Below are 26177 nucleotides of genomic sequence, written 5' to 3' on the forward strand. Positions count from 1 at the left end.
TTCAAGACAAAGAAACCCAAGAGGCGGAAATAGCATATGCAGACTACATTTATTCAGTGCTTACTGGACACTGGGCACATCAGATACAAAAGAGCTGGGATGGGGGAGGTAAAAATTTAATATACATGTTAATTTTACGACTAATTCTAACTACTAGGGGAAGTACAAAATTTGTATAAGTTATACTTTATAATGAAATTTCAATGCCTGTCAAAAGGATAAGCTATACATACAATGCAATAAAAATGTTTTAAAATTGTGCTTAACATCACAGAACTACTCCAAAATGGGTTGGTAAAATACCTATACACCATTCATTCTTATTATACACATATATTTCACATTAAAGATTGCTGGTAAAGTACAAATACTTTGACCCCATTGCTGAAAAATCTATGGTCGACAACTATATACAAACTTCCTCTTAGAAACACATGGCATCTGTAGTCCATCTCTCCTTTAAAGCCCACCTTATTTTCAGCTTAGCTTACTATCAAGTTGTCTTCAGAACTGTTTATATTTCTTTTGTCTGATCATCTTCTTCCAATTTCCTGATTTCATTTTTTAAACAATTTATGGTTTCACGACTTGCTTTTAATCTCTCTTTAAGCTCTGCAATTTCAAAGCTTGTTTTTTTTTTTGCAGCTTCTAATTTTTCTCTGGTTTTCACTTCAAGTTCTGCAACTAAAGAAAACAGACTGTTACTAATTTATTCCATTTTTCTCATATGTCCGAGATATGTCACAGAGTAATAAACGTGACATTCCGTTAAGGTCAATGTTTCCATGATGAAATGCAAACAACTTAAGATATGTAACTTTAAACACAGAAGGGTGGGTGAGAAAGTTTGAACTCTCAAGAGAGGATCTAAGATGTTTTCTATCACAAAGAATAAAATTCGGGCCACTAGTATTTTAATTCACACTTAAGATTTTAAGACATAATGTCCTTGTTTTTCTCTATTTACATATTAATCTGGAAATTAGGGAGTATATAGTCCAAGAGACTTCCAACTAATAAAATTTCACTAAAAAGAGGATTCTTAAGTTTATGTGTAGGTAAAAGTTACATAAACAAAATCACACTGGTAAACCTGTTTCTTTTTTCAAAACAGAGTAGTAACTATCTAGGCTTGAATTCTAGCTCTACTAATTGTACCACTCTGAATAAGCTATTGTTTTAATCTCCATGCTCATTTCCTCATTTCTAAAATACAGATTATAATTGCAAACACCTGTGATATTATTTGCTTAAAAGATTTAAAATGAATATCATTTGGCACATAAAAACATATTAAGTACTATTATAACAGAGGAACATTAAATACTTAAAACATTCTAGCTGGCTATGTAACAAATAACTAAAGAAAAATATCATTACTGCAAAATAGACTATATTTAAATATTCCACTTGGATAGTGTAGTACCATGTTTATAGAGAAAAAAATGTCTACTATCACCCAACATTTCCACCTTGTAGACATTTCAGGTAATTGCTGCTGATGACTGTTAAGGCACAGTTGTACTTTTGTTAATGTAAAATGATCACTAGTTGGAAGCAGTATGGATTGAAGGAAAAAAAAGTAAAACCCTTTAAAATCAGAAAGACTTGAGTTCAAATACACCTTTTGTCCCTTACTAGCTGAATGCTGATCTCTCACTTAATTTCTTCTTTCTATATAATATAGTTAAAACTTTGTATTTCACAGAGGATTTAGGATTAAGTAATACATGTAAAAAGCATCCAGCATGTTAAAACACATGTGTTCTTATTTTGCCCACTGCTGGTGACTTTCTTTTTGTGATACATTTTGTAACAGAGCTAAACTTTTACATTGCCAAAACAATCCACATTTTTCTTTGTAATTTTCCATTGCTTTTATTTTTAAAATTATTTTTGAAAATAGGTGGTACATACACCTGATACAAAATTAAAAGGTGGAAAATCGTGTGATAAATTCCTGTAAATAGTAATTGGTAGGTTGAAGAATAACTGTGCTTGTAATTTTGGAAGAATGCCAAGTGACTCTCAGAGGTTCTATTATTAATTTATAATCTCATTAGCATAGTATGTCTGTTTCCCTACTGCATCAACTTTTTGGTCTTAAATAATCTGGAAGGTTAAAAATTATATTTCAGAATAGTTTTAATTTGCACTTCTATTACTTCTGAGATTGATAATCTTTTAATATGGTTAGGGGATATTTCTCCCTTTCTTTCTATGAATTGCCTATTTATCCTTTCCCTTGACTGGCCCCTGCCTTTTAAAAAATTGAGGTATAATTGACATACAACATATGAGTTTCAGGTGTACAACATATGAGTCAATACTTGTATATACTGCATAATGATCAACACAGTAGGTCTGAAGTTAACATCTGTTATCGTATATACAAAAAAGATCTTGACGACCCAGATAATCATGATGGTGTGATGACTCACAAAGAGCCAGACATCCTGGAATGTGAAGTCAAGTGGGCCTTAGAAAGCATCACTATGAACAAAGCTAGTGGAGATGATGGAATTCCAGTGGAGCTATTTCAAATCCTGAAAGATGATGCTGTGAAAGTGCTGCACTCAATATGCCAGCAAATTTGGAAAACTCAGCAGTGGCCACAGGACTGGAAAAGGTCAGCTTTCATTCCAATCCCAAAGAAAGGCAATCCCAAAGAATGCTCAAACTACCACACAATTGCACTCATCTCACACACTATCAAAGTAATGCTCAAAATTCTCCAAGCCAGGCTTCAGCAATATGTGAACCGTGAACTTCCTGATGTTCAAGCTGGTTTTAGAAAAGGCAGAGGAACCAGAGATCAAATTGACAACATCCGCTGGATCATCGAAAAAGCAAGAGTTCCAGTTTTAAAAACATCTATTCTGCTTTTTTCTCCTTTGACTGTGTGGATCACAATACACTGTGGAAAATTCTGAAAGACATGGGAATACCAGACCACCTGACCTGCAGCTTGAGAAACCTATACGCAGGTCAGGAAGCAACAGTTAGAACTGGACATGGAACAACAGACTGGTTCCAAATAGGAAAAGGAGTACATCAAGGCTGTATATTGTCACCCTGCTTATTTAACTTATATGCAGAATACATCATGAGAAGCGCTGGGCTGGATGAAGCACAAGCTGGAATCAAGACTGCTGGGAGAAATATCAATAACCTCAGATATGCAGATGACATCACCCTTATGGCCAAAAGTGAAGATGAGCCTCTTGATGAAAGTGAAAGAGGAGAGTGAAAAAGTTGGCTTAAAGCTCAACATTCAGAAAACGAAGATCATGGCATCTGGTCCCATCACTTCATGGGAAATAGATGGGGAAACAGTGGAAACAGTGTCAGACTTTATTTTTTTGGGCTCCAAAATCACTGCAGATGGTGACCACAGCCATGAAATTAAAAGATGCTCACTCCTTGGAAGAAAAGCTATGATCAACATAGACAGCATATTGAAAAGCAGAGACATTACTTTGTCAACAAAGGTCCGTCTAGTCAAGGCTATGGTTTTTCCAGTGGTCATGTTTGGATGTGAGAGTTGGACTATAAAGAAAGCTGAGCGTTGAAGAATTGATGCTTTTGAACTGTGGTGTTGGAGAAGACTCTTGAGAGTCCCTTGGACTGCAAGGAGATCCAACCAGTCCATTCTGAAGGAGATCAGCCCTGGGTGTTCGTTGGAAGGCCTGATGCTAAAGCTGAAACTCCAACATTTTGGCCACCTGATGCAAAGAAATGACTCATTTGAAAAGACCCTGATGCTGGGAAAGATTGAGGGCAGAAGGAGAAGGGGAAGACAGAGGAAGAGATGGCTGGATGGCATCACCGACTCAGTTGACATGGGTTTGGGTGGACTCTGGGAGTTGGTGATGGACAGGGAGGCCTGGTGTGCTGCAGTTCATGGGGTCTCGGGGAGTCGGACACGACTGAGCGACTGAACTGAACTGAACCATATATAGTTATGAATTTTCTTCTTGTAAGGACAAATTTTAAAATCTACTCTCAGCAACTCTCAAACATGCAATATAATATTATTAACTATAGTCACTATCCTGTAAATCATATCACCTCTTATTTATAACTAGAAGTTTGCACCTTTTTGGCCACGCCTGCCACAACCCCAACCTCTGGCAACCACTAATCTGTTCTCTGTTATTTTTGAGCTTTTGTTTTTAAGCGTCTACACATAAATAAGATTACACTGTATTTGTTTTTTTCTGATTCATTTCACTTAGCATAATGCCCTTGTGGTCCATCCATGTTGATACAAATGGAAAGATTTCTTTTTAATGGCTGAATATTATTCCATTATGTTTGTGTGTGCATGTGTACATATGTATGTATGTATGTATGTGTGTGTGTATAAAAAACACTTCTTTATCCAGTCGTCTATTGATGGACACTTACGTTGTTTTCCTATCTTGGTTACTGTAAATAATGCTGAAATGAACCAGAGAAGGCAATGTCAACCCACTCCAGTACTCTTGCCTGGAGAATCCCATGGACCTAGAAGCCTGGTGGGCTGCAGTCCATGGGGTTGCTAGGAGTCAGACATGACTGAGCGACTTCACTTTCACTTTTCACTTTCATTCATTGGAGAAGGAAATGGCAACCCACTCCAGTATTCTTGCCTGGAGAATCCCAAGGATGGTGGAGCCTGGTGGGGTGCCGTCTCTGGGGTCACAGAGAGTCAGACACAACTGCAGTGACTTAGCAGCAGCAGCAGCAGCTGTAATGAAAATGGGGTGTATATTATCTTTTCAAGTTAGTGTTTTTGTTTTCCTTCAGAGCCATATCCAGGAGTGGAATTGATGGATCATATGGTAGTTCTACTTTTATTTTTTTGACAAAACTCCACACTGTTTTCCATAGTGGCTACACCAGTCAACATTGAGTAATGGTTTTCTTTTCTCCACATCCTTGCCAACACTTGTTATTTCTAGTCTTCTTGATATCAGCCATTCTGCTGCTGCTGCTAAGTCGTTTCAGTCATGTTCAACTCTGTGTGACCCCACAGACGGCAGCCCACCAGGCTCCCCCGTCCCTGGGATTCTCCAGGCAAGAACACTGGAGTGGGTTGCCATTTCCTTCTCCAATGCATGAAAGTGAAAAGTGAAAGTGAAGTCGCTCAGTGGTGTCTGACTCTTCTCGACCCCATGGACTGCAGCCTACCAGGCTCCTCCGTCCATGGATTTTCCAGGCAAGAGTACTGGAGTGGGGTGCCAGTGTCTTCTCCGATCAGCCATTCTAACAGGCATCAAATAATACTTTGTGGTTTTGATTTGCATTTCCCGGATGATAAGTGATATTGAACGTATTTTTGATATCTGTTAGCCATCTGCATGTCTTCTTTGAAAAAATATCTATTTAGCTCTTCTGTCCAGTTTTAATTGAATTGTATGCTTTGTTTGGTCATTGAGCTGTATGAGTTCTGTATATATTTTGGAAATTAACTCTTTATCAGATACATGATTTGCAAATATTTTCTCCCATTCAGTAGGTTTCCTTTTAATTTTGTGGTTGGTTTCTTTTGCTCTGAAGCTTTTTAATTACTGGTTATTGGCCTTTTAAAATGATGTGCAGGAGCTCTTTATATACAAAAGAAACAAGTCATCTGTAATAGAAGTACAATATTTCTTTTCATGGCTTGTCTTTAGACTTGGTTGACAATGCAGAAATTTTTACCCCCTTGCTCCCCTTCTCTCTTCATATCAATTAAAAGACATACACAGAGTGAAAGCAAGCTTTCCTGGTGGCTCAATGGTAAAGGCTCTGTCTGCAATGCAGCAGATGTAAGACAGGTAGGTTCAATCCCTGGACTGGGAAGATCCCTTCGAGAAGGAAATGGCAATCCACTCCAATATTCTTGCCTGTGAAATCCCATGGACTTCTGAGCTTCCCTGGTGGCTCAGACGGCAAAGAATCTGCCTGCAATGAGGGAGATCTGGGTTCTATCCCTGTGTTGGGAAGATCCTCTGGGGAGGGCATGGCAATTCACTCTAGTATTCCTGTCTAGAGAACCCGTGTGGACAGAAAAACCTGGTGGGCTAGTCCATGGGACTGCAAAGAATCAGACACAACTGAAGTGACTGAGCACATACATGGATTTCCAGAGAAGCCTGGCGGGCTAAAGTCCATGGAACCACAAAGAGTTGGACACGACCGAGCGACTAAACAACAGCAGAGTAAAAGGCACATTGACAGAGGCTGGGACACAGACGTAGGAAATAGACAAGAAAGAAAATGCATTACAGTGTCATGAGGTAATTAGGGAGCTATAAAGCAGACAGGATTCATTAACAAGGGGAAAGAGTACGTGTGTGTGTGTGTGTGTGTGTGTGTGTGTGTGTATATATCAAGGAATGCTTCTTGGCAGAAGTAAAATCTGAACTGAGTTTTAAAGAATAAAATAAGAATTAGATGAAGTGGGATACAGCAGGCTTTGGAAACAGTACAGAAAGATTTGGGAAACAACAAGGACTTTATGACAGTAACAGGTAGTTTTAAATCTAGTCAGGAAGACTTAATTTAACTCATCTGTTAGAGGACAGCATTCATTATAGATATAGATCTTTGTTCTTTGATTTAGTCACCATACTGTATTTGTGACAAATCGTAAAACTGCCAAGGGTACCATATATTGGAGAAATGGGTTAATTAATGAGGAGATCCTAGAAGAAAACATTTAAAAACTTGTTTTAGCCTGTTCTAGTTTTCTGCTTCCTATATATTAAATGTTTACACATACATTTAAGATATACATGTGCATATATGTGTGTCCGTGTGTGTATGTATGTATGTACACGTGTGCGTATGTATGTACGTGTGTGTGTGTGTTCAGTCGTGTCCAACTCTTTGAAATTCCATGGGCTATAGCATATATAAATATATATAAAATTTCTATTTTAAATTCCAAATGAAGCCTCAATTTACAGTAAACTAATCCAAAGAAGAATTATTAGTTTTGCAAAGCAAATGTAATGCACCAGTTAGAAGCACAGGCTTTTTACAAAGAGAAACAACTTATTGGTTAACAGCACAGACTCCGTGTGGGTTTAAATCCTGGCTCTGCTGAGTGATTTGGGGCAAGATCAAAACTCTCTATGCAAAATGGGGTTAACAGTAGTACCTCTCTCTGAGGGCTATCAAGGGAATTCCTAAGGTCTTCCTTTGTGGCTCAGCTGGTAAAGAATCTGCTTGCAATGGAGGAGACCTGGATTCAATCCCTAGGTTGGGAAGATCCCCTGGAGAAGGGAAAGGCTACCCACTCCATTATTCTGGCCTGGAGAATTGCATGGACTATATAGTCCATGAGGTTGCAGAGTCAGACATGACTGAGCAACTTTCACTTCACTTTAGAAATGTAAAGCACTTATCTAGTACATGTAAGCTCTATTAAGTATCCAATATCAGTTTAGTCATTCCTTGTAGAAGCAACTTCTATTAAAAGCTAGACCATTAGTGCTTAAGTCAATTTCTGCAGGTTTCAGTTCAGTTCAGTTGCTTAGTCGTGTCCAAGTCTTTGCGACCCCATGAGTCGTAGCACACCAGGCCTCCCTGTCCATCACCAACTCCCAGAGTTCACCCAGACTCACATCCATCGAGTCAGTGATGCCATCCAGCCATCTCATCCTCTGTCGTCCCCTTCTCCTCCTGTCCCCAATCCCTCCCAGCATCAGAGTCTTTTCCAATGAGTCAACTCTTCGCAAATATCTTTATAAACTTTTAATGTGCTTTATAATGAGCAACCTCTATCCTATTACTCTTATCTACAATGCTTTTAGACCCTAAGTTCTGAGGACTGCCTAGGAGACTGGGCTGTACCACTAACTCATATTAATTGGGCAAGTTTCTTACCAATGTGTGCCTCAGTTTCCTTTTCTAAACGGATTACCTAAAAAAGTTATTATAGATATAAATGAGCTTATACATGTACAGATTAGAAAAGTATAAATGGTAAGTACTCAACAAATCTGATATTATTACCAAATATTGAGTATAATGTTCTCAAACTGGTAAAAGTGCATCTATCTTTTTTTACACCTTTGATTAATATTACCAAATTGCTTTCCTAAAAGGCCTATTCACATAAACAATTCATGAGAACAGTGTTCACCACATCCTTACTAGGTACAACTATGATAGATTTCTTTTGCATATTTGATACAAATATAGCCATCCATTATTACTGGTTTGCATTTTAAAAATTACTAGCAGGGTCAAATATTTTACTTTTTATTTACTAACCATCTTTCTTCTGTCTGTCCACTCCGTTGTCCATTTATAATCTGAAGTTTAAAACTATATTCTATTTTTATTTTAGAGTTTTACAGCTTTTAATCCTTTGTCATATTTTCCAAAAATCTATTTTTTGTTTTTTTGCCCTTTTGAAATGCATAAGTTACATATCTTTTGCAAAAAAATCTTTTTGTCTTTCAATGTAATTTCTTCTAACACTTCAAATTTACAAAGTCTTCCATAGCCAGGATAGACAGTCATTTCTCTAATTTTTTAAACAGGTTAATTGATATAAAAAAAAATTTAGGGACTTCCTTGGTGGTCCAATTGTTAAGACTCTGCACTTCCAATACAAGGGGCACGGGTGTGATCCTTGCTTGGCCATATGCATATGGTATGGAAAAAAAACTCAAAAAACAATTAACTACCATTAATTAAAATGGAATTGATTAAGTGCCATGAAGCAATGATCTAAATTAAGTTTTCTTCTCAAAAGTTATCAACTGTGCCAATACCATTTACAGAATTATCTTTTTATTCCTTATAGACTTGATGCTGTTAAGAAAATAACCTCAAGATAGGTGAAAAGACAGCCTTCAGAATGGGAGAAAATAATAGCAAATGAAGCAACTGACAAACTAATCTCAAAAATATACAAGCAACTCCTGCAGCTCAATTCCAGAAAAATAAATGACCCAATCAAAAAATGGGCCAAAGAACTAAATAGACATTTCTCCAAAGAAGACATACAGATGGCTAACAAACACATGAAAAGATGCTCAACATCACTCATTATGAGAGAAATGCAAATCAAAACCACAATGAGGTACCATTTCACGCCAGTCAGAATGGCTGCTATCCAAAAGTCTACAAGCAATAAATGCTGGAGAGGGTGTGAAGAAAAGGGAACCCTCCTACACTGTTGGTGGGAATGCAAACTAGTACAGCCACTATGGAGAAGAGTGTGGAGATTCCTTAAAAAACTGGAAATAGAACTGCCTTATGACCCAGCAATCCCACTACTGGGCATACACACCAAGGAAACCAGAATTGAAAGAGACACATGTACCCCAATGTTCATCACAGCACTGTTTGTAATAGCCAGGACATGGAAGCAACCTAGATGTCCATCAGCAGATGAATGGATAAGAAAGCTGTGGTACATATACACAATGGAGTATTATTCAGCCATTAAAAAGAATACATTTGAATCAGTTCTGATGAGGTGGATGAAACTGGAGCCTATAATACAGAGTGAAGGCAGAAAGAAAAACACCAATACACTATACTAACACATATATATGGAATTTAGAAAGATGGTAACAATAACCCTGTATGCGAGACAGCAAAAGAGACACAGATGTATAGAACAGTCTTTTGGACTCTGTGGAAGAGGGAGAGGGTGGGATGATTTGGGAAAATGGCACTGAAACATGTATAATATCATATATGAAACGAATCGCCAGTCCAGGTTCGATGCAGGATACAGGATGCTTGGGGCTGGTGCACTGGGATGACCCAGAGGGATGGTACGGGGAGGGAGGTGGGAGGGGTTTCAGGATGGGGAACACGTGTACACCTGTGGTGGATTCATGTTGATGTATGGCAAAACCAATACAATATTGTAATTAGCCTCCAATTAAAATAAATAAATTTGTATTTAAAAAAAAAGAAAATAACCTCAAGATAATACAAAAAGTGCAGTTTACTAATAAAAACTGCCCAAGGTTGGGGCTTCCCTGGTGGCCCAGTGGTTAATTCAGCTGCCGATGCAGGGGACACATGTAGACCCCTAGTATGGGAAGAGTCCACATGCAGTGGGGCAACTAAGCACATGCTCCACAGCTACTGAGGCTGTGCTCTACAGCCTCTGCTCCCCAACAAGAGAAGTCACTGCAATGGGAAGTCCATGCACTGCAATGAAAAGTAACCTCCACTTGCTGGAATTAGAGAAGGACTTCCTGCAGCAACAAAGACCCAGTGCAGCCAAAAATAAATTTGAAACATGGACCAAGGAGTCTAACATGTGCGTGAGTCAGGGGCTCTGCACAAAAGCCAGGCGTGCAGGGAGATGGGGGTTGGAGTGGATCATGCCTGGGGGGTTTCAGGGCACGCCAGTTGGCGAAGCAAGCGTTCAGGGTGAGCGGTGATAATGTCAGCCACCCACCCACCTTGAAAAAATAAACTAAATAAATTAAAAAAAGAAACTTTCCAAGGTTATAAAGCTCCACATATAAGCTTTAATATAGCAAAAGTAGTTTGTGGAAAAGTCTTTTTATAAAACACATTTGTTTTTACCGTTACACACATATGAATTAATGATATTAGTCTTGTTGAAAACACGGAAATGCAGGCACTTGAATTTTAAAAGAGAATTTTCCTCTATGAATATGAAATGGGAGAAAGATTTATAATGAAGAGAAAATGACCATTAACAAATTAAAACAGCATATTACTGTGCTTTTTACCTTTTCGAAGTGATCATATACATTTCTGTTTTATGTTCACAAAAAAGTAGGCCATATTTTCAGATGTAGAAAATGAAGCATAAATCCTTTTAATGAGTGTGATTTGAAATTTTAAATGACTGCTGCTGCTGCTGCTGCTGCTGCTAAGTCGCTTCAGTCGTGTCCGACTCTGCGACCCCATAGACGGCAGCCCAGGCTTCCCCGTCTCTGGGATTCTCCAGGCAAGAACACTGGAGTGGGTTGCCATAACGACTACCAAGTGGCAATTTTAATCAGTATTCAGATCATTTAACTCCCAGTCATGGGTTTCATGAAAACACAAACAAAACACTCCTATAACCATTAATGGTTAAACAGCCATCTCTTTCCCCAGCACTGGATCACTTCTTTCAGCCTACACCTACACTTACTGGTCTACTTCCCCCGGAAAACACTGGCCTCTGGACCCCAAATCCTGCTGTTCCTACTGCTTCAAGAGCTACTTTCCCTTTACAGGTCAAACTCTAAGACAGGCTTATCCATAGCACCTGTCTCCAGTGTCTCATCTCATTCTCTCTGGATCCACTTCAACTGATGTTCTGTCCTTACTATTCTCCTTCAACTGCCCCGCTGAGGTCCGTGAAAAGGAATTTCACGTTGCCATCGCCTATTTCTTGGCTCTTATCTTACTTGGTGTATAAGAGGTACACAGCTAACAACTACTTCCTGATGAACCTTCTTCACTTGGCTCTAGGGTATTATGTGCACCTAGCTTTACTCCCTCCACACTCATGTTTATCTTTTTTTTTTTAACTAATTTCCTTAGCCGTTCATCTCCTTAATCTCTAAATTTTGGGAAAGCCTAGGGCTCAGTCCTTGAACCTCTGTTTATCTTCACTTACCCTATTGATGATACCATATGGCCTCACAATTTATAAATCCACCTATATGCCCAGACCCTTCCTTGAATACCAGACTTTGAGTACAATTCCCTTCTCAACATCTCCACTTAAATGTCTTACAGGCATTTCACACCCATCATGTCCAAACTTACTCCTAATCGTTCCCCTCAAAGCTGCCCCTCCCAGACTTCCTATCTCTATGAAAAGCAACAATAATTTTTTGTTTGTTTGTTTCCTTCTTTGGGCTCCAAACCTTAAGAGTCATGCTTTGTATTAACACACCTCCTTCTCTCACATCTTACTAAACCATCAGCAATCCTATTGTATGTATCTTTAAAACAGAACCTCCATTGCTGTCCCATTGGTACTACTCACAACTCTATCACATCTGGACAATTGCAACAACCTCCTAACTACTCTGCTTCTACTCTTTCTGCTTTATAGTCTACACTCAACATAGCAACCAGGGTGATTGACCTTTTGTAAATGTTACTCTTATAATGTCACTCTGCTGCTCAAAACCCACAAAAAAACTTCACATCTCCTTCCGTTTAAAAATCTAAAGTCCTTATAAGTTACCCCTAAGACCCTGTTTGACCTGGTCCTCTATTAACTTACTTCTTTGGCCTCGTCTCCCACTCCGTGTTCCCTCTACTCCAGTCACACTGGCTTTTCTGTTGTTCCTTGGATACGCCAAGCCTGCTCTTACCTCAGGGCTCCTGCCCTTGCTGCCTCTCTACACATAACATCCCTCCCTCATGCAGCTGCATGGCTCATTTCCCCACTCCTTTTGTTATTTGCTCGAATGCCACAATTTCAGGAAGCATTCTCTGACCTGATACTTAAAACTCTAACAATCTCCTTGCACCAGAAGCACTCCCTCACCTGCTCTAGGTTTCTCCATGCCATCCAATCACTACCTAACGTTTTATTGTTCTATTTATTGAATATTTCTCTTCCTTCCACTAGAATGTAAGCTCCATGAGGATAGGGCTTTTGTCTGGTTTAGACACTGCTTTATCTTCTGAACCTAGAACAATGCTTGGCATAGTACAGATGCTCAATATATATTGGAAACAAATAAATGAAAGATCAAAGGAACACCTGAATAAATGTCAACATGGGGTTGGTAAACAGGTTTCATCTTGAATGACAAATGCAAATGATTGATACAGCTGCATGAAATGCTGTGTAGAGAGAAAGAGACGCTAACCACAGTACACTAAAGTATAATGTTCTGCAAGGTTCTTCACACCAATCGTTAGCAAAGACTAGTACATACAGAAAATGATTGAGTGATAGGTTAAGCGAGATTAATGACAAGCTACACTTAAATGGAATTAGTGAATAAAAGACAAACAATATTTCAGAGTGTGTGAGCAGCTGTCTTTTACCTTTTTGAAAGTTGGCCTATTCTGAGAACTATTTAAAACATCCTTCTTATTTGTTCTTTAGTAATACATATTTTGTTTCCTCCTAAAAATTTTACCTATACATAATAAAAAAATTTAATAGTCACTTATCATACAATCCTTTCACCATCACTGAATACATTTTTCAGTTCAGTTCAATCGCTCAGTGTGTCCAACTCTTTGTGACCCCATGAATCGCAGCACGCCAGGCCTCCCTGTCCATCACCAACTCCCAGAGTTCACCCAAACTCACGTCCATCGAGTTGGTGATGCCATCTAGCCATCTCATCCTCTGTCATCCCCTTCTCCTCCTGCCCCCAATCCCTCCCAGCATCAGAGTCTTTTCCAATGAGTCAACTCTTCACATGAGGTGGCCAAAGTACTGGAGTTTCAGCTTTAGCATCATTCCTTCCAAAGTATTATCACTCAAGATTAATTATAAACTCATGGCACTTACATTCTGTTTCATGCTTATAGGCTCCTAAGGTAAGCTGACGAGATGTTGTCAATAATTGTTGCATCATTGCTGTTGGGTCTTGAAATATCTAATGGGACAGAATGGAAAAAAAAAGCCCTGTAACTTCAAAATCTACAAATTGAAAATGCTTTAAAAACTCTCATTATAAAATCTTACCATTTCATCATAAAACTCTGAAACCACTGTTTTTTTCCCCAGCATTGCATTGGTGTCTGACTGAAACAGCTTTAATAAATGATACAGTGTTACCTGTGAAACAAAAACAGATACGACATCCGTGGATGGTTTTTATCATCATCATGTGAGATTATCCTTTCTCTAACTGATTTACAGTTACAGAAATAACTACTAAAGTAAAGCAGTAAACCTATCAAATTCAGGATCCTGTCACAACTACAACTTACAGTGGCAGATCATCCAAACTCTGACTGTACTTTTATTTTCCTATTAGGTATTAACATCTATCCATTATCTATTCAATATGTATGCTACAAAGAGGGTAAGTAAAGACTGGCTACAAACCATTCCAGAGAGTGACTATATATAAAAACAGTACAAGATACAGCTATGCAAATTAAACTGGGAAATCACTAAGACAAAAAGTCTTTTACTTATACATATGAAATTTGCTTAACTGTGACAGATAAGGTTTACAAATTCACTGTGAAGAAAAAAGATTTGATTTCAAAAGGAACGATCAATACTAAAATACTCAAGTTTTAGAGGACAAGTTAATTTCTCTGGTGTAATATTAATTATAAGATTATAACATAAGTAGCATAATAAACGAAAAGTTAGCCACTGATAATTCACTTCGGCAAGAGCAACCTCTCTTCAAAATACTTGGAAACATATAAGACATCAATGGAAAAGCTTTGCAGCACAAGGTATGATTATTTGAACAAAACAAATTCTAGCAGGTAAAACATCAAGGGTTCATGCTGAAGTTGGAGAAGCAACTGAGAGGACTTGAAGAATTTTCCCAAAAAGTCAGCTAAAATCATCATAAAAAGCAGGCATCATATTTAAAGATAATTTGACAATTTCTAGGATGACAGAAAGCAGATGAGACTACAACAATAAATAAACCATAATAGGGAAATCCATAACCAAAAAACTTAGGGAAGAAAACTACATCAGAGGTGAGAGACGGTGGCCCCAGTGGAGCCCAAGAGAGACTGGAAGCTCAAAGATGGCAGGTGTAGAAATCAAGAATGCTTTGGGTGGCTGGGTTGGTTAATCTTCCTTCTTCTCCTTTTACTTACAGACAAGATAGCATATCCTCCTGTGGATCCTAGAATTCTTCACCCAATCAATCAAGTATGAAGTAAAAATAAAGATATTTTTAGAGAGCATTTACTCTGAAAATTTATTTCTTAAGCATCCTTTCTGAAGAAATTCCTCCAGCAAAATGAAAAAAAGAAAGAAATATGAAGATAAAGGATCATGTGTCATCCTCAGGAGCTGGGAGGCACTATCTAAAATTGAAAAATCCAAACTTAGGGATTTAAATACATCAGATACAAGGGAGTTAATTCCTAGAGGAACTGAAAACAGTAACTGTCATTTTCCTGAAGAAGGGGTCAGAAATGGGGTAACTTCTATGTTATGGGGTTAAATTATATCCCCCCAAAGATAGTGAAGAATCTATACTTATCCTCAGTACCTGTGAATGTGACCATATTTGCAAACAGAGTCTTCGTAGATGTATCAAGTTAAGATGAAGTCACAGTGGGGGGCGGGGGGCGCCCCCTAGCCCAATATGACTGATATCCTCATAAAAAGGGAAGAGACGCAGAGATGGGGAGGGAGAGACAGCCATGTGACAGTGGAGGCAGAGACTGGAGTTATGCTGCCACAGCCAAGGAACGCCTGGGGCTACCACAAATTAGAGGAGGCAAGAAAAGATCCTCCCCTAGAGGCTTTGGAGAGAGCATGGCCAACACTTTCAAACTGGACTTCTAGTCTCCAGAACCAAGAGAATAAACGGTTGTTTTCACCCATTCAGTTTGTGATACTGTTATGGCAGCCATAGAAACCTAATACAGGAAGCTTGCACATTTTATTTTTTAATCTTTTTAAAAACTATATATTATGTGTTTTATAATTTGAGCAGTATTGAAAACTACATCATAAAACTGTCCTTTCCCAAACTTATTCAGATTTTGCAAGGCATTCATGCAGATACCACGGAGAAGGCGATGGCACCCCACTCCAGTACTCTTGCCTGGAAAATCCCATGGACGGAGGAGCCTGGTAGGCTGCAGTCCATGGTGTTGTGAAGAGTCGGATATGACTGAGCGACTTCACTTTTCACTTTCATGCATTGGAGAAGGAAATGGCAACCCACTCCAGTGTTCTTGCCTGGAGAATCCCAGGGACGGGGGAACCTGGTGGGCTGCTGTCTATGGGGTCACACAGAGTCGGGCACGACTGAAGCAACTTAGCAGCATGCAGATACAGACAATGAAAAATTTCAAGACATATGTCTCTAATTAACACTGATGCTTGAAGATTCTTAGAGCAATGAAAATGCCTATACCTGCTGGCAATATTTCTAGGAATAAAACTCCAATATTAGTATTTTACTTTTACAAACAATCATTCCTTTTACATAGTGGCTTGACCTGTAATAGCTTACCAGATAATGGAAGCAAATCACAAGTTACCCATGTCTTTCTTTTATAATTTAAATAAATCTTCATATGACTTATTTTCTATAAGAGTCAACTGAAAAACTATAATAGTTTCATTACACTGAAAGAACACGAGAATAGTTTGGAGTGGATAATATTCAGGTTCATGTAGATCTACATGAAAACCTATCAATACATCAATCACTGCAGAAGTGCAAAAGAATGTATTACCTTCCCTTCCCAAGAGTAGACTTTGAGGACTGTCTCATAATGAGGTTACATGATATAATGATTTCTTTCAGAGATGTATTTTCCAAGGAGGGGCAGGGAGGTGAGATGGGGGAGACAGATGAGGCGGCAGACAGGTAAAGCAGCACATTCTCAAAATAAAATGAATTCAAAGCAACCTTACAAAGTTAACAAGAACCTCAGCTCTAATAACATTAACAATTTCTCCCTCTCCCCTATCTCAGTATCTGCCATATTCTGTGCTCTATATTCCCAAATAGACTATTTTGATCAAGGATAGGTAGTGTCTGATCTTTGTATCCTGCCCTCTGAGAAGTATCTTGCAAATATATTTAATAATTTTTTGCCAAATAGAGCATCTGTGAGAGTATCTCAGAAAGACAAGACTGGTAGGAGATGCCAAAACATTACCACATGGAAGATATTTAACTAACCATTTAGATGGCTCTTCAGGAGAAAAATAAAAACAAACTAATCTATGAATAGTTATCAGGAAAAAGTTCAAGGAAGCTTAATTTAAAGTAGAACTTTCTGAAAACCAGAACTTCTCCAAATCTGAACAGGATGTTTCACTTCATGATGGAAGCTAGTCTTCTTTTCTTACTATGCTGGAGGGGCTAAAGGAAACTTCTCTGGAGTGGTCTACGTCAACTGGTCCTAAATCTTACTGTGCATCAAAATTACCTGGGGGTGCTGGCCTCTCTCCAAACCTATGGATCACCATCCAGAGAATGGGGACTAGGTGTCTGAACTTCTAAAAAAATACCTCAGGCACTTCTGGCATAGTTAGTTAGGAACTAATTCTATCACTGGCCCAGGTGCTATTCAACTCCTTTACAAGCACAGTTTTACAAATGTAATCAGATAATTAAAGTGTAAATGTTTGGTGCTGAAGGAATGAACTCAATCTGTCAAGAAGAAAATTGATGATGATGAATGTTAAAACCCTGAAAGTGGAGTTAAACACTGACCATACAAATGTGCAATGAAATAGCCTGAGTTGTAACTCTTTGTGTTTAACAATACAACAGGCTTAGTGGTTTTAGTCAAAAGAGTAAAGGAAAGAGTATGACATCTGAATGCAAATATACAGGTTCAAAAACTAGCTCTACCACAATTAACTGTATTTTTGAGCACAAGACTTTATCTCTGAGCCTTAGTATCCTCATCTCTAAAAAAAAGGATCTCACCAACCTCACCAAGTTGCTGAGGGCTAAAAGTGAAAACTTTTGGGACTTTTTACATTAGCTAGCAACAATCGGAAGAAGAGAGCAAATGATGAAAAAGTCAGTAGTTATAATAAGGAATCTTGAATAAGATAAAGCTGCTAGTACTGATGACAGTATGAAAAGTAAAAAGGCATTCTAGGGTTTTTAACTAAAAAAACTGGACACTCCCATTTCAGAGACTGTATGGACTCAATTTGTTTATTACTAATAACCAAAAAATACTAATGAATTTTAGACATTTTTTTGCTGTAGTAATCATATAATTTCCATGATTTCTTTCAAATAACTGTTTGTATTGTATTCCTTCTTTTTATACTTAGAAAATAAAAGATTTTTGAAAGGCACTTTAAAAAAGAAAAACATTAATGCATGGCAAGATATAGCAAGACAAAAACTTATATAAACTATACCTGAATAAAAAAACGTCAACATACAGCTTGTATATGTTGTCTAATGTACTATTACATTTTCACAATTACTAAAAAAAATCCATTTTATATCTACAAAGAGTAACATTACTCACAGGTCTTTCATTAGGATCAATGAAAAATATTTTGATGATTATTTCAAATTCACCCCATCCTGTTTCAGTAATCTCATATGGAGGCTTAGTAACAACTAAAAGAAAGAAAAAAGAAAACAATTAGGAATTTTAAATTGCTGATACAGTTCCCTAGTTCTTTTATATTTTGTATGTTATGAATCACAGAACTACTGTACCTCTTAAAGGATTGCCATAGCTTTCATGTAATTTAAATTGGATTTTCTTCACATATGCTGACATATCCTAAAACAGAGAATTAATTAGTTCTGCCATCTACATATAAAAATTAGGAGGGAAATATATTGAACATATGTACTAATTTTATAGACAAGAAATGCCTAAGAAATATGAATTACAACCTGGAGGTTTGTTTTTTATTTTAAACAAAGGAAGCTTGTGCCAGATTCTTTCATAATTCATCATATATATAAATATATATGTCTCTATTCACTTGTGTTGCAAATCTTATGTTTATGTACCTCTGAGTATTGTTTGATATATCTCTGCTGACAACATCCAAAATCGATTCTGATTTTTCCATAAAAACAAATACATTTTTCCATGTGGTAGTAGAATGTATCATTACTTCATTTTATTGCTTAATAATATTTCACTGTATGAATACACCATATTTTATTTATTCACTTATCAGTTTGGAGACATTTGGGCAATTATGAATAATGTCACTGAATATTTACACACAAGTTTTTGTGTGGACTTTCAAAGTTTTTTGTCTTTTAATTTTGTTTAATACATGATAGTATAAATGCTGAAGAAGAAACATTATCAAGCTTAATTGGTTTCACCATTTTAATTCAGTCTTTTGGTGAAATATACCAAGAAAAGATACATAGAAATCAAAGGTCAACTAGAATCTTCTTTGCCCTTGAAATTAAGATAACTTTGGGTGGCATTACTACTTGCTGTGCTGTATTTTGCTCAATTTCAGCTCCAGCAGCCTACATTCAACTAGTCACCTTTAAATTGTGGCTGCACTGAGTTCTATGTGGGCGTCCCTGGTGGCGCTAGTGGTAAAGAACCTGCCTGCCAGTGCAGGAGATAAGAGATGTGGGTTCGATCCTTATGCGGAAGATCCCCTGGAGAAGGACATGGCGACCCACTCTGGTATTCTTGCCTGAAGAATCCCACAGACAGAGGAGCCTGGACAGCTACAGTCCATAGGGCTGCAAAGAGTCGGACACGACAGAATCAAGTTAGCATGCACGCACTGAGCTGAGTCACTATAAACGGTCCTACATGGCAGTTTAATGTGTGGCATATTGTGTTTTGTTTACTTCTAAATTGGTCATCTCTTAATTTATTAAACATGACTGAACACAGTGTGGGGTTACATGGGAAGACTACCCTTAAAACTGACTCTATAAAGTTATTTTGAATAGTTACTAGATTACTTCACAAAATGTGCCCTCTCCTTGATAAAGTATAAGTCCAAAATTCTTCTCGATTACATGTGGTAAAAATATTTGAAGCAGGATATCTTTATCATTATCAAGCTATGAATCTATCCTGTGGTTTTTGGCACCATTTTCAACTTTTCAGAAGTTAACATCTCTTCATGATGCCTCTAAATGCTTTTTCAGATGTTTCCAGATGGTAACAAATGATTACAATGATAATATAAATTCTCACTTGCGTTATTGCTTCCACTATATTGGATCAGTAACAGCTGACATACAGAATGAAGGGTTTTAAACAGAGGAATATTTATTCATTCAGTACCTACTGAATACCTACTATGTAGTGACTACATTCCAGGCATTAGAGATTCAGCCACAAAACCAAACTACCAGCAGCCAGATTATGTAGCAGTTTTGTCTTTCACCTTCTCTGATTATCAAATTACAACTTAAATTTGTCATTCCTGAAACATGTGATTATACACTAGGCTACCTTAAGAGGTGGTGATTAGAAGACATACTATGTATACTATGTTTACAGGACAGTTCTTGCTACCATTGTTGTTATTTAATCGCTAAGTTGTGTCCAGCTCTTTTGCGACCCTACAGACCACAGCCTGCCAGGCTCCTCTATCCATGGGCTTTCCTAGGCAAGAATACTGGAGTGGGTTGCCAATTCCTTCCCACGGAATCTTCCTGACCCAGGGACTGAACCCACCTCCTCTGCATTAGCAGGTGAATTCTTAACCACTGAGCCAGCAGGGAAGCTCATAACTTAATTTTAATTAGAAAACAGTTTTGGAAAACTGAGTTCTACTAACAAGTATACAAAGATGACAGCTCTTACTTTATTCTTTCAACTTTTGGGGTAACATTCTACAATGGGCAATTTTTTTTACCTTTTTTTAAAAAAAACTTTTTATTCTCTACTGCAGTAAAGCTGACTAGCAATACTATGACAGTTTCAGGTGAACAGTGAAAGGACTCAGCCATACATATACATGTACCCATTCTCCTCAAACTCCCCTCCCAATAACATTCAGCAGAGTTCCATGCACTACACAGTAGGACCCTGGTTATCCTACAATGGGACAATTTTATTATCAGTTACTATAAAATGATAGTACAATTTATCTTCAAGCAAAACAAACCATAGCTTCAAAAAGGTTTTAGGAAAAATAAATATTTACCTCATTTCTATATGGTTTTACATATACTGTCCACTGATGGGTGTGCCCATCTTCTTCTCTTTTCTTTCCAAAATATCGAGCAACATTACCATAAACTATTGGTTTAACGATAGTAACACCCTAAAAGAAAAACAATTTCAACATAAATTAACGTATCATTACCCAAATAAACAGAAGGAAAGCTTTGAAAGCCTGATTAAAGAAATGGCAGGCAGCCTAACAACCTAGGTTTGCATATACCATGGATTTCAGACAATTAGCCTCATCTGGTCCCATCACTTCATGGGAAATAGATGGGGAAATAGTGGAAACAGTGTCAGACTTTATTTTTCTGGGCTCCAAAATCACTGCAGATGGTGACTGCAGGCATGAAATTAAAAGACACTTACTCCTTGGAAGGAAAGTTATGACCAACCTAGATAGCACATTACTTTGCCAACAAAGGTTCGTCTAGTCAAGGCTATGGTTTTTCCTGTGGTCATGTATGGATGTGAGAGTTGGACTGTGAAGAAAGCTGAGAACCGAAGAATTGATGCTTTTGAACTGTGGTGTTGGAGAAGACTCTTCAGAGTCCCTTGGACTGCAAAGAGATCCAACCAGTCCATTCTGAAGGAGATCAGCCCTGGGATTTCTTTGGAAGGAATCATGCTAAAGCTGAAACTCCAGTACTTTGGCCACCTCATGCGAAGAGTTGACTCATTGGAAAAGACTTTGATGCTGGGAGGGATTGGGGGCAGGAGGAGAAGGGGACAACAGAGGATGGATGGCTGGATGGCATCACGGACTCAATGGACTTGAGTCTGAGTGAACTCCGGGAGTTGGTGATGGACAGGGAGGCCTGGTGTGCTGTAATTCATGGGGTCTCAAAGAGTCAGACAGGACTGAGTGACTGAATTGAACTGAACTAAACATCACAGTAATTACAATGTTCCCACTTTGAAAACATCTATTTAATTCATATTACTTTGAGACTTTCTATTTTTGCTTTTTTTTTTTTAATAAAGAAACAGAAAAGTTTCTTTATTTACAAACTTTAAAGAACAACCAGCAATTAATAGTCACTAACTTTGATTGTCATCACCTGATGGTAATGTCCTTATTAATCAGCTTACAGCAGGGTTTTCCAAAGCACAGTACAACAATTAAAGGCAGTTTGGAAGAGAATTTTTTGGTAGAATAAGGGAAGCATTTTCTTTTTATTACTTGTGCTTAATCTATATTAGAAAAACCAAAACTACAACTAGCAATTCAAATCACAATTTCAAGAATAATGCTTAGGAAGGGACTTTAAAAATTAGATTTAAACAAACAAGTTAAATATTACATTTGAATTCAGATAATGGCAGAGGCACTTGGAGGACTCAAGCTTGATAAACACTTGACTGATGGCATGTTTGCTACATTTGTGCACAGTTCTGTGATACATGTACATGTTTCTGCGCACATCTTAGAACTATAAAGGCAGATTCTGATGAAAAGGAGAGAGAAAAAAATTTCAGGAGAAAATGCTGAATGTTGCACATGAATTTGAGACTAACTGTTGAATAGTAGGAATGTACCTGAAGGTCAAGACCAAGATATATCATATGTAAAAAGTGTTGGGCCAATGTAATCAAGAAGTAATAAGAAGAGGAAGAGCGCTGAACAAATAGAAAACCTTTTTCTTTCGTTTTTTTTTTTCAAACTTGTTATTCTGTACTGTATAGCCGATTAACAATGTTGTGATAGTTTCAGGTGAACAGCAAAGGGACTCAGCCATACATACACATATATCCATTCTCCCCCAAACTCCCCTCCTATGCAGGCTGCAAAAGTGGCACCTGCTATACAGTAGGTTGGTCATAAAGAGAAAGACTTCATTGTGACTAGGTAATCCTCAAATAAATTCAATACCTATTAGCCTAAAATTAATTCAGAAGGCAAGCAGTTTGTATGGGAATTAAAAAAAACTCACAGCAAGTGCACTTTTGGGGCACACAAAGATAGGGCCTCACCTTTAAGGACTGAACGAATAAACACAAAGGAGCACTGACAAGGTGAGTAGGTAACAGATTCCACAGCGCCAGTGCTGACAGGAACTTGTAGAGTTCTTAAAATATTTAAAGGGCTTTCATTTGCCAGTGGACTTTCTACTAGGATGAAATTTATCTAAATTGGAAAAAGGTGCTTACAAGATCAGGTAATAATCAGCAAGGAGAAGAAACAAGTCCCTAATTTTAAGTTTTAAATGACTAACTCACATCCATTTTTGGTGGAAAAGCATTTGAGGACTACAAGTCTAATCTCCTTACTTCATTTTGGACTTAAAAAGACTTTTAGAACCTAACATGATTACAAATTGAGAAAGCTCTGTAAGTTCTCTGAAAGCTAATTTTATAATCCTCTTTTCTGTTTTCTCTTTTTTCCCTTATTTTTTATTATTATTTTTCAATCTTTTTATAATCCTCCTTTCTGTAGTACTTTCTTATCATTCCAAAATCTGGCCCCAAAGCAGAGAGAAAATATGTTTATGAAACTCCTGCTACTATAAATTTTACCTGGCCATCTCTTTCCCCTTCCATTTAATTTCAGTAGCTTTTGAAACTTTCAAAGAGCTCTCACATTATAAGAAACATTAAAGCACTGTGTATGACAACTGCATATACAGCATAAATTTATATGAACAATATGATATGGAGAAGGATTCTTAAAACCTAGAGCAACTAGATTGGTGCAAAAATTGGGTGGTTTCTTTTTGAAAAAATTTTTCTTTCTGTGGTAAATAAAAATCTGAAGGGGGTAAAAACCAATGTTATATCAGGAACCAGCCAGTCATGACATAAAAAGTTAATGTGCCAGGTAACACATTAAAGTGGGAGGGAAATTTGTCACGGTGTCAAACATCATGTTAAGCTCGATTATAACTTTAATTACCAACTAAGAAACTAACGTACTTAATGTTGCCTATGTGCCAGGCATCTTCTTTGCTTGATTAATTAGTATCCTGGCCGTAGCCTTGAAGCTTTATGAACACTACTAACTTGGGGAAGTCTTCGGAACTTTTCTATCCGCCAGCTCTATCGTTATCACACTTGTAAATACTGGGAGTAACATTGCTTTTTAAGGCTGCAATAGGGGCTGAGAGAATCCGATAAAGCATTCACCCACGTGCTTCCTTAGCACGGAATCGGCTGTTGTTATCCCACAATAGGTGGGTGCCCCCCCGACCCCGATTTACAGGTGACCTGGGTTGGCAGCGGATGAACACCAAGCCAGGATCTGCCAGCCCTCCAAGTGGCTTCTTCCTTGGCGACGACGTCCATCTCTCCCCCAGGCACCAAGGATTATGTCAGTTTATTTTGGCTGGGATGGAAGGAAGGGGGTTACACCTGAAGTTGGGGCCCAATGAAACCACGATTTTCCCTTTGGGGCTCTGAGTCGCCGTCCTCCTAAAAACCCCGGTTTCAGCCTGAGGCAAGAAGGAGCGAGAGGGAACAAGCTGACCCTCCCCAGGCCGCGCTAGAAAGAGCCGGGACTAGAAAGATAGTCCGTGAGGGGAGGCACCGGCCGCGCACTGACCTTCACTCTCCCGCCGGAGTCAGGCCCAAATTCGGCCATTCTCTTGAACATATTGTCTTACGGTAGAAGCCGCCGCCGCCAGGGAAAGAGACCGGGGCCGGCGGGCTCGCCGCTCCCTCAGAGACCCCACTCCTCCCGCGCGGGCCCAGGAGGAGGGTTTCTAGTCGAAGGAGGACGAGTCAGCGGGACTCCGGTCGCCTAGGAAGCGCCAACTCCTCGCCGCTGACGGCGTCCCGGAAACCCATTCAGCTCCGCTCTCGGTGAAGTCGGATCTGGAGTGGGCGCAGCGGCGACGTTGTGCGCAGGCGCGACAAGCTCTCTTACACTGCGCACGCGCAGGGCCGTTGCTGTGGGGTGTCGCTGGACCAATCCCTGTTGCCAGTGTCAGAGGAAGCCGGGAATTTCCAGTCAACATGTCGCCGGCCCAGACCACTTGGCTTCGCAATGACAGAAAAACTGGCTGTTGGAGGTGATATATTGCCATCGCCAAAGCATTACAGTTCTGAAATTATGTTCATGAAATCTCGTCTACTCACCACTTTTCTTTGCGTTCAACTAGCCGTCTCAGGGGAGAAGGCAATGGCACCCCACTCCAATGGTACTCTTGCTTGGAAAATCCCATGGACGGAGGAGCCTGGTGGGCTGCAGTCCATGGGGTCGCTAAGAGTCGGACACAACTCAGCGACTTCACTTTCACTTTTCACTTTCATGCATTGGAGAAGGAAATGGCAACCCACTCCAGTGTTCTTGCCTGGAGAATCCAGGGACCGGGGAGCCTGGTGGGCTGCCGTCTATGGGGTCGCACAGAGTCGGACGCGACTGAAGCGACTTGGCAGCAGCAGCAAGCGTCTCAGGGGACGACAGAGGATGAGATGGTTGGATGGCATCACCGACTCAATGGATATCAGTTTGAGTAAACTCCAGGAGTTGGTGATGGACAGGGAGGCCTGGCGTGCTGCAGTTCTTGGGGTCGCAGAGTCGGACACGACTGAGCGACTGAACTGAGCAGTCTCAGACTTCCATGGTTGCATCGATAATTTATTTTTTATTATATTTTATTTATTATTTATTTAAATTTATTTATTTTTATTGTTTATTATAATTTATTTACTGCCTTCTTCATCTCTTTCCTTCCTTCTTCTGCTCAGTTTCGATTCTAAGATCCCTAACGTGACAACAGACCTCCCCTCCTTTGTCCCTCCTGTGGTACTAACTACTTGGCAAGTTTTGTTGTTTGTTGTTCAGTCGCTCAGTCATGACTGATTCTATGCCATGGCATGGGGTGGCATACACCAGGTTTCCCTGTCCTTCACTATTTCCTGGAGTTTGCTCAAACGTCTGTCCATTGAATCGATGATGCCATCCAACCATCTCGTCCTCTGTTGCCCTCTTTTCCTCCTGCCCTCAATCTTTCCCAGCATCAGGGTCTTTTCCAGTGAGTCAGTTCTTTGCATCATGTGGCCAAAGTATTGGGCTTCAGCTTCCGCATCAGTCCTTCCAATGAATATTCAGGGTTGATTTCCTATAGGATTGACTGGTTTGATTTCCCTGCTGTTGAAGGGACTCTCAAGAGTCTTCTCCAGCACCGCAGTTGAAAAGCATCAGTTCTTCGGTGCTTAGATTTCTTTATGGTCCAACTCTCACATCTGTACATGACTACTGGAAAAACCATAGCTTTGACTAGGCGTACCTTTGTCAGCAAAGTTTTGTCTCTGCTTTTTAATATGCTGTCTAGCTTTGTCCTAGCTGTTCTTCCAAGGAGCAAGCATCTTTAATTCGTGGCTGCAGTCACCATCCACAATGATTTTGGAGTCCAAGAGAACAAAGTCTGTTACTGTTTCCATTTTTTCCCCATCTATTTGCCATGAAGTGA

General features: G+C 38.9%; 1 protein-coding gene across 1 annotated transcript; it reads right to left on the reverse strand.

Annotated features, from left to right (window-relative positions):
* Nucleotides 1-30: 30 nt before the first annotated feature.
* Nucleotides 31-24591, reverse strand: YEATS4 (YEATS domain containing 4). Its single transcript, XM_019960831.2, has 7 exons — nucleotides 24305-24591; nucleotides 20747-20866; nucleotides 18315-18381; nucleotides 18118-18212; nucleotides 13637-13729; nucleotides 13460-13547; nucleotides 31-684 (listed from the first exon to the last, which is right to left on the reverse strand). The coding sequence occupies exons 1-7, from the start codon at nucleotides 24353-24355 to the stop codon at nucleotides 515-517; spliced, it is 684 nt and encodes a 227-aa protein (XP_019816390.1). The 5' UTR covers nucleotides 24356-24591; the 3' UTR covers nucleotides 31-514.
* Between the last annotated feature and the right edge of the window lie 1586 nt (nucleotides 24592-26177).

The sequence above is a fragment of the Bos indicus genome, chromosome 5 (genome assembly GCF_029378745.1).
Source record: "Bos indicus isolate NIAB-ARS_2022 breed Sahiwal x Tharparkar chromosome 5, NIAB-ARS_B.indTharparkar_mat_pri_1.0, whole genome shotgun sequence".
In the NCBI taxonomy this organism is placed as follows: domain Eukaryota; kingdom Metazoa; phylum Chordata; class Mammalia; order Artiodactyla; family Bovidae; genus Bos; species Bos indicus.